An 18490-nucleotide genomic window follows, 5' to 3' on the forward strand; every position below is an offset into this window, starting at 1 on the left:
TGTGAAGTCGTTTGACACTTTTTATTTTATTTTGGTTTGCATACATAGAATTGACTTGACAGCAGTATTGTGGTACTGCAGAGCCAACTGCTGAACAGCAACCCCTTTAATGCAAGAGCAATCTGAGTTATATTTTTATTTGCACCATGTCCATAATTACAGACCGTTTGTCATCGGATTTTGAGTTTCTGTCAACTGTAGCTCGTTGGTAATTATTAGTTCTGGGATGTCAGCGTATCAGTTGACCAGCAAGTGCAGTGCAGCTGTATTTTAAAATGCATTAGGTCTGGATTTCAGGGTAAACAGTGAAACAAAAAAGCTGTATAATTCCTCTTTTATCCCGTATTGGTATAACCCATAAGTAACAGGCTGCAACAGTATAATCAATCCTGTATGTTTGATTGAAGGACTGTCGCATCTGTTGTAATTGCAACAGGCTGGAAAGTGAATGAAAATACTAGATATTGGCTCTCTTTTACTCAACAGTTTTTCATGAGGGTGGATTAAAAGTGCAGCATTGGTTCACCAGGCACGTCTCGGACATTGTCTGTCCACTGTCTCTCTCTGACTCACTCTCTGCCTCTCCTGAGATCTTCTGAAGTATCTGCAACGAGCTACATCGCTTCTTGTGTTTTCTTTGTCTCATGAGAGCGGAAAAAGTTTTGACACTAACTCTCCGACCTACTGAATCCAGACTTACATGTTGTGCTTTGAAGTAGCTTTTGGACGTGTTTGAAAAGGTGTACCAACATCCAAGTACTCCACTTTCCCCGTTACAAACTGTCAGTGCTTATGAGTTTCTCTTACAACAATACGTTTGAACAATCCCATGTTCTCTGGCACGTCATTTAGACAGTAAATGCACCAGGATTCATGGTGGAACCAAAAGTGCAAAATTGTTTGCGACAGAAAAATCTGTATATAGATTTTGTCTGTAAACGTAGTGTTTTTTTTAAAATTGGATTCATTTTCTTTCTACTGTCTCATCATCATTCTTCATTATTTGTAAACCGAACAAAGCTTGCGAAAACTTCTTAAAGAAGTGCTCTGCAAATAAAGTTATTGTTATTATTCACCACCATTACTTCCCCTCAGGCTGCCTTCACGGCCAAGCGTATGAGTGTTTATGGCTCACAACACAATTCTGATTAAGATGTTAGCCTTTTACAGAGAGACGCAGAGGGAGGGAGAGAGAGGAAGGGATGTGGGGGAGTGAGAGAGAGAGAGAAAGACAGAAGGGGGAAGAGCAAGGAAAAGAGACTGGCGATTTAGCATTACTGTCTCTGTCCTGGGATAAAGGCAGGCAGCACAGTGCTGAGCCGTCACTGTGCTGGGTCTGGTCATGAGGTACAGTGTCTTTTATCAAAAATGCAGGCTACTCAAGGGTGATCTTAGAAAACAAAAATATTCCAATTAAAAAGACAACTTTTATTGTCTTTATATTGAGTATTAGTGTCAGGAATAAGAAAAACAGTCATTTCGCGAATTAAGTCAAAATGTTGATAACAAAGTCGAAGGAATGGATGTTATGATGTTGATATGAGACTCCCGTTCACACAGCGGGGATGTAAACCCTCTGGCAGCTGGCAGGGCGGTCAGTCGCTCTCCTAAGTTGATTAGATGGACCAAAAGAATTGACTTTATTTTCCACATTTTCACATGATTATTTTCCTGCTGTGATTTATTTTTTCTTAGGCCTGGCACTATAAAGTTAATTATTGAAAATAGAATAAAATCAAAATAATGGACTCCAGGGGCCTCTTTATGCTGCAAAGAGGAAATGCATCATCGTCTTTACCACTGATGTATGAAGACAACTGGATACATGAACAGCAAATAGTGGCCAAACCATAGAATTACAACTTTTGGGCCTGTCACCAATTGGCCCATAAAAAGAGACTGTAAATCAACAATTTTCTTTTCTTTTCGTTTTTTTTTTTTTTGGAGGTTCATCAATTTCCCTGTGCAAACGCTCAAATAGCCCTTATTTATAACTTTAGGTCCTAAAAATTGTGATGCACTTTGTGTCACCAAGCATTTTTCTTAGGAATGAATGGGGCGCTGGTCCAGACACTGTATCCAGATCTCTTTGTACATCCTGGTTTTCATATGATGTGAGGATTTTGACACAGAAGCTGTGAACACTTCCCGTTTCTTCCTCTCGTTCCTCATGCCCCTACCAACCCTCCCTCCTTCTCCCTAAACTGTCTTTCCGTTTCCCATCTCTGCCTGTCTGACTAAGCTATGGAGGTTATTTTGCTCTTCCTGGTTGAAGTCCAACACATCTTAATCACTGCAGGGTGCCGATCCAGACTCTGAGCTTGGCTGCATCACTCCTGCTTCTCTCCGACTCTCCCTCTCCTCTGCTGATAACTTCTCTCACTCTCTCTCTCTTCTGCTGGAAGTGATGTCAGTGATTTTTCTGCCTCGCTGTGATGACGTCCTCTCTGGTCTTTATATGTTTTAAATCCAGTCTATGATTAAACATTTAATAGATGATAAATTCATGCCAACAGAGAGCCTGTTAGCTTAAAGATTAGAAGTTAATTATACTTGTGAAATATGGCCTCAGGGTTCACAGGCTTAGCAGCAAGAAAAGGTAGACCTGTGATGACAATCTGCTCTGTTTGGCTCATGTGAGGCATGGCTAGGGAACATTTTTTCAGCTGACGTCAGCAGACACTGTTCACGCTGCAGTTAGGTGGCGTTTAAGATCTACCCCATGGAGTGAGATCCTTGATATACTCTGAAAGGGATGTGAACAGTGGGGTTCACGTGTGTTTCTATATATGGCGAAATTTCACCGTAGGATCACAGGGACCCTCGCAGCTGCATGGATGCAGAAAGAATAATTTTGGCCTCACAGTTTGGAGCTCCACAAGGATGCTGAAAGACCATTTCACCCAAATCACAAGTAAAACAACATTTTTCCCATTTCAGACTGCAGGTAGATTGAGTTTAATTTACCCCAAATTGGAGATATAGGATGCTAAGATTCTTGCCTCCACAAGACAATGGAAATCATTTCTTTTGGGGAAAAATGTTTGTCCAAAAACAGTGTTCTGTTGGTAGAATGATGTTTTTGTTGAGACTTGTAATATGCATATGAAGGCAAAAGTAATGTGACTAGTTTTCTTTTCCCTCTCAACTGTCTTTATATAAATGTGTTTCGTTAACATTTTGATTATATCTTTAAATTACTTGGAAATTAAGTGAAGCAAACTCAAATATGTCAGAGAAGAATGATGCAGATGTCTCTGCTTTCTGTCTGCTTCCTACAGTCTGAGACATTTCAGCCGTCCATCTTGGTTCTCTAAAGAATCAGAGACATCATTTTCTTTTTTTTCCCACATGAGATGGAACTTTAATGACCCCCGTGCAGAGAAATGGCACAAATAATGTTGAAAAACTAAAACCATCAGCTTCTGGTGGAATCAAAGAGTGCAAGTCAGGGTTTTTTTCCCCAACATTAACTCCTTCAAATGAAGCAGCAGTTAAGGAAGCATATGGTAAAAAACTGCACTTTGATCAACTGTATATGTGCAAATGAAATGATCAAATCAACCAATACTGGAGACTTAATGATTATAGTGATAATCATTAAGTTTAAAACAAAAAATAAATGGATGACTTAATTCTGGTCTCATTCCTGGCTTATCATTACTGGGCAGGAGATGAACCTCGAAGATGGTCAAACTAATCTGGAAGAAAAGAACAAAGATAAACGTTATAATTCATGGTATGTAAATGAGGTCCAAATCTACAGAAATAAGATTTAAGTTGCAAAAAACCATAGTTGTCATTTAAGATGAAAATGACCAACATTTAAGAGACGAAAGAGTTTTCACACATATATTTAATTTGCTGTAATCTGAGTCAGTTGATGAGTTTGTAAACCTGTAATGTTTTCCCCTTGGTTCACGTGGAAAAATCCAAGCGTACTAAAATGCATCACTACAGAATCATTCATTTTGCGTATTGGAACAAGAAGCCAAACGCAGCAAGGGACTAATACATTTCTCTGTGAGAAAAACATTGCTATGCAATTAAACATGGATCAACAGCACATTTGGCATTTGCTCATAACTGTGGTTATTATCTGGGCAATATACCAGGCAAAACTGTAGTAGTTCAATACTAGTTGGATAGAGGTTGGACCACGTTCCCACCACAAACAAACTGCTCCAGAGTTTGTTTGGAACCGGACAGAGACCACCTCCTCTCACGGGTCTTGGTGAGGTTATTTTGGTCTGCAGCCGAGGGCCATTTCTGTGTTCACACCTGCCCAAATGAATCTCACCAAGGGGGAAAACAAACCAGAGTCCGATCTAAGCGAACTTAAGTGTAGGCGTAAAAACATCCTAAAGGAGCACATCATTCACCCCCAGTGCCCTCCTCCATAAAACTGGGATTCACAGTGACAGTGTTGTTTGGCCACTGCTAACTCCCGATGTGACCTGTGAAGTGTCTTTGTACAATGCTTTTTTTCAATATATAAAAAAAGAATGCTATAAAACTTGAATTTAACAGCACACATTGTAACAGCTGCATTTCTTCTCTCCTTATTGGAAATCTACAATGTAGAATCGTGCTGTATCTGTCAGACAAGGCCAGAGAGCAGAGACTTAATCAAATTAACCTGATCGCTTTTGACAAGCATGCTTAAACCACTAATAAAAACAGAGGGGGGAGACATTTTTTTAGATTTGTACCCAAGTAAAAAGAGAAAGAATGAGCCCAAAGTTACTCAGCTGTTTAAGTATTCATTATGTCTTCCAGTCAAGTTTGGCCCCGGGCCTGACTTCACACCTGTTCAGCGAACTTAACCAGTGAAATTTGGTTGTTTCCTTTTTTTGCACTCTTTTTGTTCACTCGCTGAAAACCTTTGCTGTCAGATGCTGAACAGATTGGACCTCTCATTAAATTGTTTACTGTTGTTCTGTGACCTTTTCAGTATCTATAAGTATTAACTGCACTCATCTCATTTGTAATGGGCCAGTACGAAGCCACAGCACGCGACACTGGAGCGCTGAGGACTCTTTGTTAATGAGGGGCAACAAACTGGGACAAAAGGCAGAGCTGCTGGAGCACTAAGGGTCAAAAGCCCTTCATTTACCGAGTATGATGAATACACAGGCAGTTTTCTCAGTGACAAAGTGCACACAAAGGATCAACGTTTGTTTGTTTTACAATAAGGGTTTTATTTTTATAGTTTTGACTGTTATTCCTACTGATCAGGTTCTTAAAAATGTATTTCTAGAGTATGTGAACAAGGCAACATGAAGGGACCATTTCTTTAACCACAGTCCAAGGAAGTTGAATTCAATCAGGTAACACTGAGTTTAGTTATTTTATGTATTTATTAGACAGTAATGTGGTATCAATGTCTATGTGTGTGTTGCGGTATGTCAGGTATCCCAGAGGTCTGTGTATTTGTGCAACAACATATTCTCAATCCTTAAATGAACTTGAGTAACACCAGATGTTTGAGGTGTTGTTTCCAGATAAGCTTAGGATCCTGACAAAGCATTATCAATAAATAACCATCATTTCATTTCAGATAGAATTTCAAATAGGCTTCTTCAGCTCTGACCTGCCTCCAAATCCCCAAACCCCTGCATCAAATCTCCATCTCCATCACGGCTGGTAATGGCTCATTATGTAATGGAAGTGGCAACTAATCACAGGGTTGGCGGTTAGATGCCCGGCTCATTTATGTATTCGTGTTTGAGAATTCCCTGAGGTGCTGTCCCCATCAGCAGGATAGCATCATTTGTCAGTTCCTTCCAGTTCCAACGTGATCTCACAGAAATACGTGAAATGACCACAACCTCTTAACAGTGCATTACGTGGTGGTGGTGCTAAAATAAGGCCTACGGGCTGGTACGCCGGAAACCATTAAATATGACTGTTGGAGAGTACCAGCGACAGGCGTAACAGAGCTTCATTGTCATAGTGATGATAATAAACACAAGGTAAACATTGTGCAACCCTCTGTTTTGTTAGGTTTCCAAAAAGTCGATGGTTTGGGTTGAAATAAGCACATTATATATGTTAGTTAAATTCCACTCATGGTTTCACAAGGTGCGCAAACAAGGGTTTCCTGGTTGAAAGTCTGTGTGTTTGACCCTTCCTACCACTCCAGTGTCTTTTTTGCTCTTTATTCAACCAGATAATTTATGTATCCACCACAACAAAGGATCCTAATTAACTTACACTGGCACTGTTTCTGTAGTACTGGCGCATCATTTGAACAAATTTAGTTATTCAGTGTTAATAGGTCTTGGTCCTTGCACAAATCTGTGAGATCAGTTTTTCCACTTCACTACAAACAGCCCTTACAAAAGAAAGCACATATTAATCTTAACTGTTGTGTTCATGGTTAAAAGAGACTACTTATTAGCTGTAGCAGAATTAGGAATAGTACTAGTAGAAGTAGTAATGGTAGCCATTTGACTTTATTTTGCACATTTTGTGAATACTTGCAAATATATGTATATTTCATGAGAAATGTGATTTGTTCTCATACCTCTTCTGAAAGGGTTGATCTTTAGATAAACAACATGTATTTGGTTTGGTGAGGAGGCTGTTTTCATCAGAGTTTCATCAGATTTCTACTGCTCTTTGCCTCCACTGGCCTGTACTGCTTCGGTGCTGCTCTCTGTTGTTCTCGTTGTGAAGAGCTATAAAAGGGGGAAAAAAAATAAAACTTGTTGCGAGTTTCTGGTGCTTCAACCATACAATAAAAAAGGAATTGCTCTAGGGTCTCTCCAGATGAAGGAACAGGACAGTTAATAGCAATGGGGGAGTGGTGGAGAGCAATTCAGGACAGTCACTAGTGGATCTCTTCACTACTGGTTAATGCCCAAGGTGGGGGCACAATACATGAAAGAAAACTAGCACATGAACAATAAACAGAAAAACATTCCAACAAACTCACTTGGTGAAAAGAGGCAGAAACAGTTATGTGTGGGAGAGAGAAAAATGCCCATTACATCCAAATAAACACTGCAACCACTCAGAGAAGAGTTATTACTCTTTAGCTGTTAGCATGCAGCAGCTTGTCTGTCTTTTCCTACTGGAGATTACGTTCACTCACCCTAAACCAACAGTCAGTGAGATGCTTAGTGACTTTTCTGACAGCCAATCACATTTCTCTTTCTGCCCACACGTTGCAATAGCAAATAATAAATAAACTCCCTCTGGCTGTCAGCCATTTTGTATACCCATACATTTGGAGGCGTGTGAGCCCCAGTGAAGGCGTTTCTATTGGCAGCAGCCCTTGGGTCCTGGTACCAATCCACATTTTGTCTGTAAAAGCCTTAATGGGCAGCTCCCTGGCTATTTGGCAGCACGAATAACCAATAACATTTTGTAAAACCTCATTTCTCTCTCTAATCAGAGACAGACTTGTTTTTGGACCGCTGGGTTTTCTTCAGGCTCTCTGAATGAAAAGTTGGCTGAACAAGACGCACCATTGGACGGCAGCAGTGGAGGGAAAAAGACTCAAAGGCCATGATTTGATTTGCCTCCAATTTGCCACTTATTTTTTTCTTCCCTGGCTCTTCAACTTCGCTTTCTTAACACACACACCTCCACTCTTATAAAAGTGGCCATTATTGAGCTTGTGACCAAGCACCATTTTCTTTTCTCAGTCAGCCTGTAGCCTAAAAGCTTATTGGAAAGTACTCAATACTCAGTATTTTTTGTGCATGGAGGGAGAGTCTGTAGGAAGAGGAGAGAGGAGTAATATTTCATTACTGCAGTACATTATTTCATTTATCACACTCTTTGTGAGGAAAGTGGATTTACAGTGTAATACAGTACTGTATGAGTGTAGAAACCAGTCAAGCAAAGACAACATTCGACAACTATTATTGTTTTGTTATTGTGTTTGGATTTTTGATTAAAGTTCCCTCTGTGGTTGTTAAGTTACTGTAGAAGATACACTCTTATATGGTTTAAACCCGATATTACATTTACAGTCCAAAAAAAAGATTATTTTCAATTTAAAAGAAAGAAAGAGGAGCTTGTGTTTGTATACTCCTGCATTCCATAATGTGGACATACTGTGGGTACTGCTGCAGAGATTATTCACAGATCATATTAGCAAACAGAAACATAGTAAAGAAATTAAAGTAAGTGAGGAAAGAGGGTGAGGTTGTTGGGGTCAACAAAATGCTGAAGAGATAGTGGAGATGGCTGTTTGCCTCCTGTGTCTTACAAAATTGGGTTATATAATCCAAGGTCATGATTGATATTTAATCTTAACCACAAAGTTATTTTTATTTATTCAATATATTTTCTTTATATTTATCTTTTTAACAATGATGACCAAGGTTCCCTAACATTAATAAAGTCATTATGTTAATGAAAACACCGACCTTATCCAAGTGAGTTCACCACATACTGTATACTGATGTCTTGTTGTACATTATGGAAACATTTGAACATGTAACTTCAGACAAGGTACTGTTGCACCTCATTATCCGAGCTAGAGTTATACTGCAAAGATAAACACATCAGTGTCAATCTGCACAGAGAATGGTGTAACCCTTCTAACCGTAGTTGGAAAAGGTTTGCAGAGGAGCTGCTGTGCAAAGAAATCCCAACAACAGGCCTCGTGGCTTCATACTTAAAACGAGCTGATTGGTTGTTCTATTTTCTTGTTGGGAGGGAGGTTTAAAAAGGGAGAGAAAAAAAAAATGTTGTTTTCCAAATGACAGCTGTGCATATTTGCTCTGCGTTCCCTTTTTCTGTTTAAGTTACTTTACTTTAGCAGACAGTCTTATGCAGGAGAGCACACATCCATTCAGGATTAAGCACCTGCGCAAAAAATGCTAGGCTTGTAAGATATTCTTACCAGTGTGCATGCATAATGTGATGCATTGCTCACATATGTGTTAGTAGATTAGAAAGCATATCCAGCAGGGGGGCAGATCTGGGTCAAATTACGCCTGTCTAAAACCTTCAACTGGAGTTTGGTGCGTCAAACTGCATCTACTGCAAAATAAAAAGTAACAGCACACAAAGTGTAAAGGCTTACCTGAAGAGTAACACATTTACACATGAGCGTACACACACGTCTCCATCTGACTGGTGTGCAGGTGACACTGATGTCGGTGTCACTGTGAGTGTTGCTCTCCTGCCAGCTGCTGATGCCGTCGTCTCCACAGCACCTGGAGACGCTTGGCAGCTTCCTGCAGTATTCTGTTTTATTTTTTTTTTTTTTCCAAGTTTGTTGTTCTTGCTTTCATCAAGGACATTTGTCGATTCACTTTATTTCATTTTTGTAAAAGAAATGCATTGAAGGCACAGAACCTTTAAGTCTGTTTAAATAAATGACTGATTAATTAATTTCTAAATTAATTTATTTCTAAATAGAAATGGTTTTTGCAGCTCATTTGGCTGGCAGACTGATTACTGGCCTCTTAGAAAACCAGTGTTGTTGCCACAAAATATGCACATTTAGTAAACATTTAGCAAATCGTTTTTTTTTCCAGCAGGTTTGGACCTGTTCCATGGCCGTCTGTGAGTACAATTAGAAACAATATAATAACAATTCAAAATGCTACTCAGTTTCATTCATTCATAGCGTAAATGATCTGATGGGGATTTAGAAGCTGTATATACAGCCTAATCTTTCTCTTCACATTGTGGTGATTCAAAAACTCTGTCACAAAACACTCACGTCGTGGCTTTTCCTTCTTTTATAGCTGCAACAAACTTCCAAAATTTAACTGACGTGATCCATTTAATTTTGAAGTTTTGGTTTTGTATCAGTTTCAAGGTCAGTTGTCTAATCCCCCACACCAGACAAGAAAGACGACAAGAAGACAACAAGTCTGGAGAGGAGAGGAAATGGAAAACCCGTCTGTCAGACTTTGTATCTTGTGTGTGGTTTCTCATAATCAAACTTCTCGGTATAAACAAATGTCAGAGTGGCCCTGTCAGCTGAACTGGGTCCTCTTCACATTGATTTCCATTTACTTTTCTGCGGATATTCAAAGTCCCTACAGTAAAGATCCCTCGTGTCCCTGACATTTTGCCTAGCAGCACAATCAGGCCTAAATTTTCACTTTTTAAACATAAATATTCATGCTCCCCCTGAACTTTTCCTTTATCAGCTTTTCTTAAGTACAGCCATCAAGCCAAAATGTCAGCTATAACTTAACTGTGGCATTGTCAAGAATTTTACTGAGCACATTGTCTGTCTCCAAAATGGGAAAACTGGTTGATTTTGTTAATTGAAATGACCCAGCGTCCATTTTTTTAAGAGCTTAAAGTAGGTCTGATGCTGTGCTCATTGATGGCAGTTTCCCTGGTTAGAAAACAGCTAAGCCAGTCATAGTTTTGACTTTGAAATGAAGAAAAAGTAGGTTTGATTTCTTTATTTTCGTATGCACAGCAACTGCAGTGAAACAGTTGTTGGCAATGAAATTCTTTTCATTTAGGCTTAGTCCAATAATACTCTCACAAATATGTATAAAAAGAAAAGAATGCCAAAGAAATGAAAATTTCTGACATAATAGACATAAAATAGTGTAGAATTTGAACATAAAGACACAATATAATGTGTACAAAATTATAAAATAGAAGGATGGAATATGATATTGTGGTAGATTAGTTTACAGTAATTGCAAATTGTAACTAAATTGTAATATAAACAGGCCATGCAGTGAATATGCCTATCTATGGATAAACAGAACGCAGGCAAAGCAAAAGTTTAGATTGGTGTTAACAGTCTAAATTTAGACATCTTTTTTTTTTAGCCTCTCACAGCACTGATATCCCTCTGTTCCATCGGCCCAGGCATCACAAAGATATCCCTCTTCATCTCTCCGCATCTCCCATCAAACAAAAATGAAAATCTGACCATACACAATGAGATTTCCCCGTTTTTGCTGACTGGTGCTCTGGAGTCTCCTCTGTAGCTTCCAGCGCTGCCTCACAGGGGCCTTGTCTTGTGTTATTTGTTTCAGTTAGCGCGAAATGTGTGTGGTTGTCAAAAACAATTGGCTTTGGTGGTCTGAAGCGCGCACTCCAAAGCACGGCCGACAGCAAATTATATTTTTCCACAGAGTTATTAGGCCATTATTATGGCGCTTGAAGTGAACAATGCCTCCTCGTCTTCACAGACAGACAATTAGAATCATCATTAATCGACAATATCAGCACATCAATAGGGCAGAGGGGGCATAATGGAGTTATAGACCACTTATGGGGCAATCAATCAATGCGATTGCTGACTAAACTGTCTTTCATTGTCCCCGAACTGAGTGGCTGGTCAGTATAGGGAGTAGAGTGTATGAGAGGAATGTTTATTGCATGTTTTTTGTACAGATGTTCAGTTGTGTCCCATCTCTTATCTTCAGAGTCTCTGCAGCTACATAACAAATCTCCAAGCACTTGTGGGTGGCTCCACCATGGGGGCCTAGCTGGGTGCAATAATGGTTAAATACACAATGGACTACAAATAGAGAGACTAAATTGTTGCTGTTAATGCAACAAGACCAAAGAAAAACTAAAAGAGAAATGAATATTGGACTTTCATTCACCAAGCCAATAAAAGAATGAATGATTAAAGACTGAAAAGAATGTTGCTCTGGATGTTTAAATATGCAACTTCCCTAGCGTAACATAAGCATAACGCAGCTTTAACTTTATGCAAATGCCCTTCAGCACTTTCTACGACATGTCACATGAAACAATAGCCAGATTCTTGATTCCCAAACAAATGCACAGCTACAAATGTGCCACAAATATACGAACTCACTGCGGGCAGGGAGTCTTTGTATCAATAAGTAAGACTTTGCCCTCAGCTAAAATTATTTCTTCCTCTTTCTCTCTCTCTGTGTCTCTTCTCAGATGACCCAAGAACAGTGCACTCATAGGAACAATGTCCAGAGTTCAGAGAAACCACAAGTGTACAAAGTGGGAATATACGGCTGGAGGAAACGCTGCCTTTACTTCTTCGTCCTGCTGCTGATGATCCTGATCCTGATCAACTTGGCACTAACTATCTGGATCCTCAAGGTCATGAACTTCACCATAGTAAGTTACATTTTTCCCTTTTATTTTGCACCAATATCTCACCATGTGTGTGTCTGTGCTGATTAACTTGAGTTTACATTGAAAGCAGTCCAAAATTATTAAAACAACACGAAGTAGTTTCCCTTTAGGACCGTTACTTCATTGTGCTCTATTGTATTTACCTAAAAACTAAGGTTTGCCCTATTTAGAATTTCTTGGGGAATTTATTACATTTTAAACAGTGACCTCTGACAACAAGGCCACGTGTCAATATTTAATGCTCCAGCCTTCAGATTACATTTACACCTCATTCTCTAATGCATCTGGTTCACACTGATGTCGTGTTTTTTCTTCGTGATCCATTTACAACACATATGTTACACATTTAATATGCTTGCCATTCACAGCTGTGTGGATTCAAGTGTGAATGTTTTCTTAATGGCTATATGTGGTTCACACACTGCATAGTTTCACTGTTGGTGATGTGGTCAAGTGCTTGCAGGTTGTTTGTGGGGGTTCTGTAGTTATAGTTGACTGAAGATTGTATTCTGTGATCTTCAGTTAAAGTGGTTCATATCTTAGCTGTGAAACTTCAAGAATTTCAGTCATTCATTTATGTGTTAATTTCCATATTCTGTCCTAATTCTGATGCTTATTAGTTCTCATTTGGTTTTAGTTTTTACACTACGCTTCCTGCAGATCACATTTATTTGGCAAAGCTGTGTTCCTTTTTATATATTGATGACGTTTTAGTGTCTATTTCTGGCAATCTGAACAGTACAGAACAAAATGAACATAAATAAGGAAATTCAATGCTGCTTCCAATGTGTTTTTTAAAGTGTTGCCCTCAATTCTGTCTAGAAAACTGTGTTGGCATTGGTGTGGGACATGTGTCACCATACTTTCAGTTTTTATCTTGTCTGAACACACCTTTTATCCATCTGGCCCCAGTTGTTTGAGGTTTTATGAACTGGGGATACAGTCAGTTTAATCAGTCAATTAATGAGCAATAAAGGAGGAAAATGAGCATTTACTTCTATAAAAGTAACATGGATTATTAATTTAAAGTATGTGAACAATAATGAAGATGTTGTCTTCCTGATCAAATGATTCAACTCTCTGCTGTCTTTCTCAAACCCTGTAAAATGAGCTCTAACTCAGTCAGGGAGTCTTTCTCCTCAGCCTCATTTCAGTTTTACTATTTCTTTCTGCCCATGTCTGTCTCACCCTATCTGCTCCACACTCTGTCTCTCTCTCTCTGCTTACTAATCCACTGTGCCTGTGATGAGTCAGATACAGATGCAGCACAGTACGACACACACATTTATATAGCACATACATATAAATACACACAAACATGGCCGTTGCTGTGAATAATGCATGTCTGTTTCACAGCAGGAATTTAATATGAGATCTACATAAATCAGAGAACAGTTTCTCAGATGTTGAGCTGTATGTTCTGACAGAGCTCTGTACACGGGGTGTCATAATGTTTTTAATATGTCTGCGTGCAGATTATAGAATAAAAAAAAACATTTGGAATGTAGAAGATACATTTCAAAGGGGAGAAATGAAAGTTAGCCTCCTTCCTTTCAGTGAATAGGGAGTTTCAGCCTGATTTTCACTTCAGTGTTGAATCTACGCTGTAGGCACAGAATGGCCGTTCTCCCTACACCATGGCCTAAATCGTACCCTGACCTGCACCTCTCCAGAAATGTCACTTTATTTAGGGTTAGGCACTAAAACTACTTGGTGACTTTCAGGAAAAGATGGTGGTTTGGATTAAAATGATAACGCAATAACTTAACTTAAGTTTCACTTTAGGTTTCACACAGGACATATGCCTCAGTCTCCTGGGTCAAAGTCCGGCCTTCATGCCATCCAAGTCTGTTTTTCATTACTGTTATACGAGGCACTGCCGTTTAACGTCTCATACAGACACAGAAAAGGAAGGGGGTAACAAAGTAATGGTATTTGGCAACCTGGAAATGAAACGGGCTGAAATAATTGTTGTAACTCCATCATGATCCGCTGACTTTTAGTCGCCATGGTTAGAAATGCATGAGGAAACCAAAACAGTAGCATAGAAACCCCACAGCCAAAAACTGTTTTGGTGGTGTAATCACTGAGTGATGCAGATACAGCAGCGCACAGGTGTACATGCTCACAATGGTGTAGGCCACTTGCATAGGCTACAAAGTAGGCTTTGTATAGATTCAGTGCAGAGGTATAAATCAGGCTTCAGTCTTGTTTGCTAACCAAGCTCATCCACAGAAAAGGTCATCAGACACTTGGTATTTAGTTAAGAGAAGAGGATAATTGTGTAACTATAGAAACTGAAGCACAATCTACACCTGAGAGTTTCGTGAGGTTTTTTTTTTGTCTGTAACTCAAAAATCCAGCAGTTTAAATCACGCACAGCCTCTCTGCTTCTGTTTCATTTCACGTACAATGTGAATTCCTCGTAAATGGATAATTTCCAGAGTTTTCGACTCCCTAGTGTGAACACCCACTCAGAAAAGCATTAACATTATTTGCTGTTGGCGTAAATTGACATGGCAAAGTTTTACAAATATGAGCCTTTGCGTGGATTTTGGGATGTTTTTTTTTTATTTCCAGAAGGCTGCGGGACATTAATGGACATGACTCCAGAAACCACTAGAACAGTATTAATATTGACGTCTGTATATTCAAAGCAGCTACAGGAGGAGTGTTGCAGAGGGGGGAGTTTAGAGGTATGAAGAGATGAAATATTTACACCAACTGTAATTATAGAGACAAGTTTGAATAATGAATATAGACAAGCAGTTGACATTAGGGAGAGTGGTGTGTATGTGTGAGGGAGGATGTCAGTTTATTTGAACGAATTATACAGAGTGTTTGAGAATGTACAAGTTTAACCTGTGTAGCTCTTAAATCATACAGCAATCTCAGTGTCTATATGTGTATGTGAAAAGATCTGCAGTATGTACTCACGCACTCCCATTTCAAGAGATTTTTGAAATATTAATGTGAATCTCCCATTGGAACACATCCATCTAGCTTAAATGTCTTTCAGCAAAACATTAAATCCCTCTGACCTCTGCAGCCAAGCAGAAAAAGAATTTTGGCTGTAGGTAGAATATGATCCCTTTTTTAAAATGGTCTTGGACCACTAATGCCTTCTGTTTAGGCCTCAGTCGACAACAACTCTAATTTACACCTGCATCTCTAATTTACCATTGTTTTTTAACCAGATTGGGTTTAGGACAGCCATGCTGCAATAGCTAAAGGTGTATGTTAGCATATCTGTGTCTCCTCTGAATGGTTTCCAACTTTCTGCAAGGTTCGAAGTAACCGCAAACACAAACACAATCCCTTTTGCAGAAGAAGCACAGCGTCAAACGATCAGGTCGTCATCGTGCAGGTCATTAGACCAGAAACACACATATTGCTGCGTGGCATTTTCTCCAGCTGGGGCCATGCTCTCCACTTGTAATATCAGGTATTATGAAAATGTGTGTTAAGTCCAACTTGAGAGCTTCACCGTCTACAAGTCTTTGAAAACCTGCAATAGCGGCTTATCAGTTGGCATATATCAGGTGCATGACTGACTGTGAGTAGTGAGCAGCACACACAGGAGCATACGCACAAGCAACTGCACCGATGTACTATGTGATCAATGTGTGTCAATGCATGTGCTACATGCAAACTGTTTCTGTGTGATCAAATTGCGCACACACAGACTTATAGAATTATATGTATACAAAGGCACTCATACACATGTAAAACTTTAGATATGAAATGGGATTAATGCTGCCTGAAGTGGAGTATGGGACCTGTGTGTAGCGTATCCTGCTGTAGTTTATGCCCCACTCATACTTTTTTTTCTCAAACACAAATACCTCGTTAAAAGGGTTGATTCAGAACATGCAAGCACATACTAAATGTACGTACATTCACCTCGTCTCATTAAAGCACGCTTACAGCAGCCGACATGTGCACAGATTGAAACACATGCACACTTGTGATCGAATTATTCTGATCATGTAAGTTCTGATCACCGTGGAAGGATAGAAATGGCAAAAACAAAACAAATTCAGAGCACTGTTCAATCTGCGAGTTGACATTAGAGAGTGTGTAGGGACAGATTTCCAAGGGCAACAGATGGCTTGAGCATGCAAGAGGAATGGTGTAGCCACATTTGAGTGAGAAATAGAGATGCTCTCGCTGCTAACTCTCAGTTTCAGCAGTCTGATTCCTTTGAGCACAACCTGAAACGAGAGCAGAATGATCTGTTCAAATAGATGAAAATAAGTACCTGGAAGTACCTTGAGTCATCTCTTTAGAGTCCTTCTACTTTCAAAATAAAAGTTGACAGTGACACTATATAACAACTGAATGGATAAAAAGAGTAATATGGTATTTTGCAAACTTTTAACTTTTAAAAGAGGTGATTCTGACTTCCAGGAGTGGATTTCTTGATGTGACCTTTTCTTTTCTTCTCATGAGCTCAGACCATGTGAAAACAGCCGGCTATAAGCATGCATGTGATTGGGCCAAGTGTATACTTCCAAACTTTACATGTCTGAAAAGTTGTTGAATTAGTATAAATATAAGCTTTGGGAAACAGTTATCTTATTTGATTTACTTTGACACTGGTAGCCCACCTTCCCTTTTTGTGCATGGGTGTTATGTTAAACCCCTTAACATGCTCCCAATTAAGATTGTGATTGATGAAGAGCAGGCTCTCTTATTTCACTCTGTTCACACAGAGGCTGTTAAAGCTGCTCTCCCCTTTGGGCCACTGGTTTTTAATGGCCAGATCTTTCCAACGTGGTCTGAATTACCTTTTTTTTAGAAAGTGCAACCTCCAGTCAAACCTTTTCAACAGCCAAACAAATAGCGCAAATAATATGATGACAGAAGACTCAAAAATGGATTGGCTTCCAGTGGATGTCCAGTGGGAGAAGTGTAGTCTCTGTGGGATATAATGATGTGTTTGCTTATGCGATATGCTGTGTATGTGTTAGTGTATAGGCTCAGGTATATCTGTGTGTGTACATACATGCCTGCTGTCTATCATGCAGGTGTGCACGAGTGTGTATTCTGAACTCGAGTGTGTGTGTGTGTGTGTGTGTGAATGTGTTGCCTCTGTCTCCAGAGATCTACAGCTCATCCGGCTGCATTTCCAGTTTCCCATCATGTTAAATGGGTCCGTTGTGGTAGCAGAGACAGCCGGGGGGGGGGGCTCTCAGATTGAGACAGATTAAAGTGGCTGAACCTCATGTACATGGCGATCGGGAGTCTGTGTGGTAATGAGTAAAAAGAGGGTGGGGAGTGATGTATTGGCTGCCCTCTGTTCTGGGTCCTTCCACTCCAGTGAAGCAGGCCTGATCACCAGCCAGAAAAGCAGCCTGGAAGGAGGCAGAAGCCAATGTGATGATGAGACTTTGGTGCTGTTAACATCTGAGTGTCAGTGGTCCAGTTGACTAGCTAAATTTATCGGCTCTCTATCCTAACGTGGATTAGAAAATATAAAGAGGTAGTTCCACTTGTGATTGTTGGTTCTTTTTGGGGAAGACTGAATCACAAACTTTTTCCTTTTGAAAACCAAACATGAGACTTACAAAACTATGTAAGGTTCAATGTTCATGTAGGGTATATTTATAAAGAAAGAAACAAAAAATGGATGCTATGTCCTTGCACTAAGCATCGAAGGCTATTGAAAATAAGCTTTAAAAAGTAAGTTGGGCAAAACTTTGTATGAAAATCAGTTTAAAAAAAAAAACATACTGTAGCACCACTCTTTTCTGTGCAATTTCAGCCTAAATTGGCAGCACTTTTAGACCTTTTTTCCCCATTTTCTGAAGTGTAATCACCACAGTACTGATGGCCAGTGCACTCTTGAGACAGGAAACAACATTTTCATGTACAGGAACAGAAATTAGAGGCATCAAAACTGACAGAAGTGGTACAAGACAAATGATAGATGAACAAGCAACCGGATAAACTATAGACTAGTTTAAAAAACACATATGGCTTACTAAACTTTACAAATAAAAGAAAACAATTGATGTGCAGTACAAACAAATCAATTGTACTAGAAGGTCAAAATAAAGCAGAAGCCAAAGAAGAGGCATAATCAAACACTGCTGCTGAGACCACAACGCAACATCACGTGAAGTATATAAGTCATACATCTTTTTTCAATCTGTAGCAGCTTTTCTGCTCTCAAGTGAGGGATTAACACCACCAAACATGGAAAGATGGCACTATACTTGGGCATCATACAAAAATATTGTTGTGGTAATCAATCACTATTACCCAAAATGCCACAAAAATTTTATGATAAGAAAAACTGTTGACATATGAGAGGGAAGTTGTAGCAAAAGGAAATAATAATGGTTTAAAACATTTTAGAGACTTTTCCAGTACTTCCAGAATCCACCAGACTGCACACTGTATATATTCAAAG

General features: G+C 39.4%; 1 protein-coding gene across 1 annotated transcript in view; it reads left to right on the forward strand.

The window, feature by feature from the left end:
- The window catches only part of sgcd (sarcoglycan, delta (dystrophin-associated glycoprotein)), a 122015-nt gene that overhangs the window by 11599 nt on the left and 91926 nt on the right, over window positions 1-18490 (forward strand). Inside the window, exon 2 of the mRNA XM_070843766.1 lies at window positions 11869-12054. Within this exon, the coding sequence (XP_070699867.1) occupies window positions 11869-12054 (186 nt within the window). The remainder of the gene's footprint in view (window positions 1-11868; window positions 12055-18490) is intronic.

Source organism: Pempheris klunzingeri, chromosome 14 (assembly GCF_042242105.1).
Source record: "Pempheris klunzingeri isolate RE-2024b chromosome 14, fPemKlu1.hap1, whole genome shotgun sequence".
NCBI classification, from domain to species: Eukaryota; Metazoa; Chordata; class Actinopteri; order Acropomatiformes; family Pempheridae; genus Pempheris; species Pempheris klunzingeri.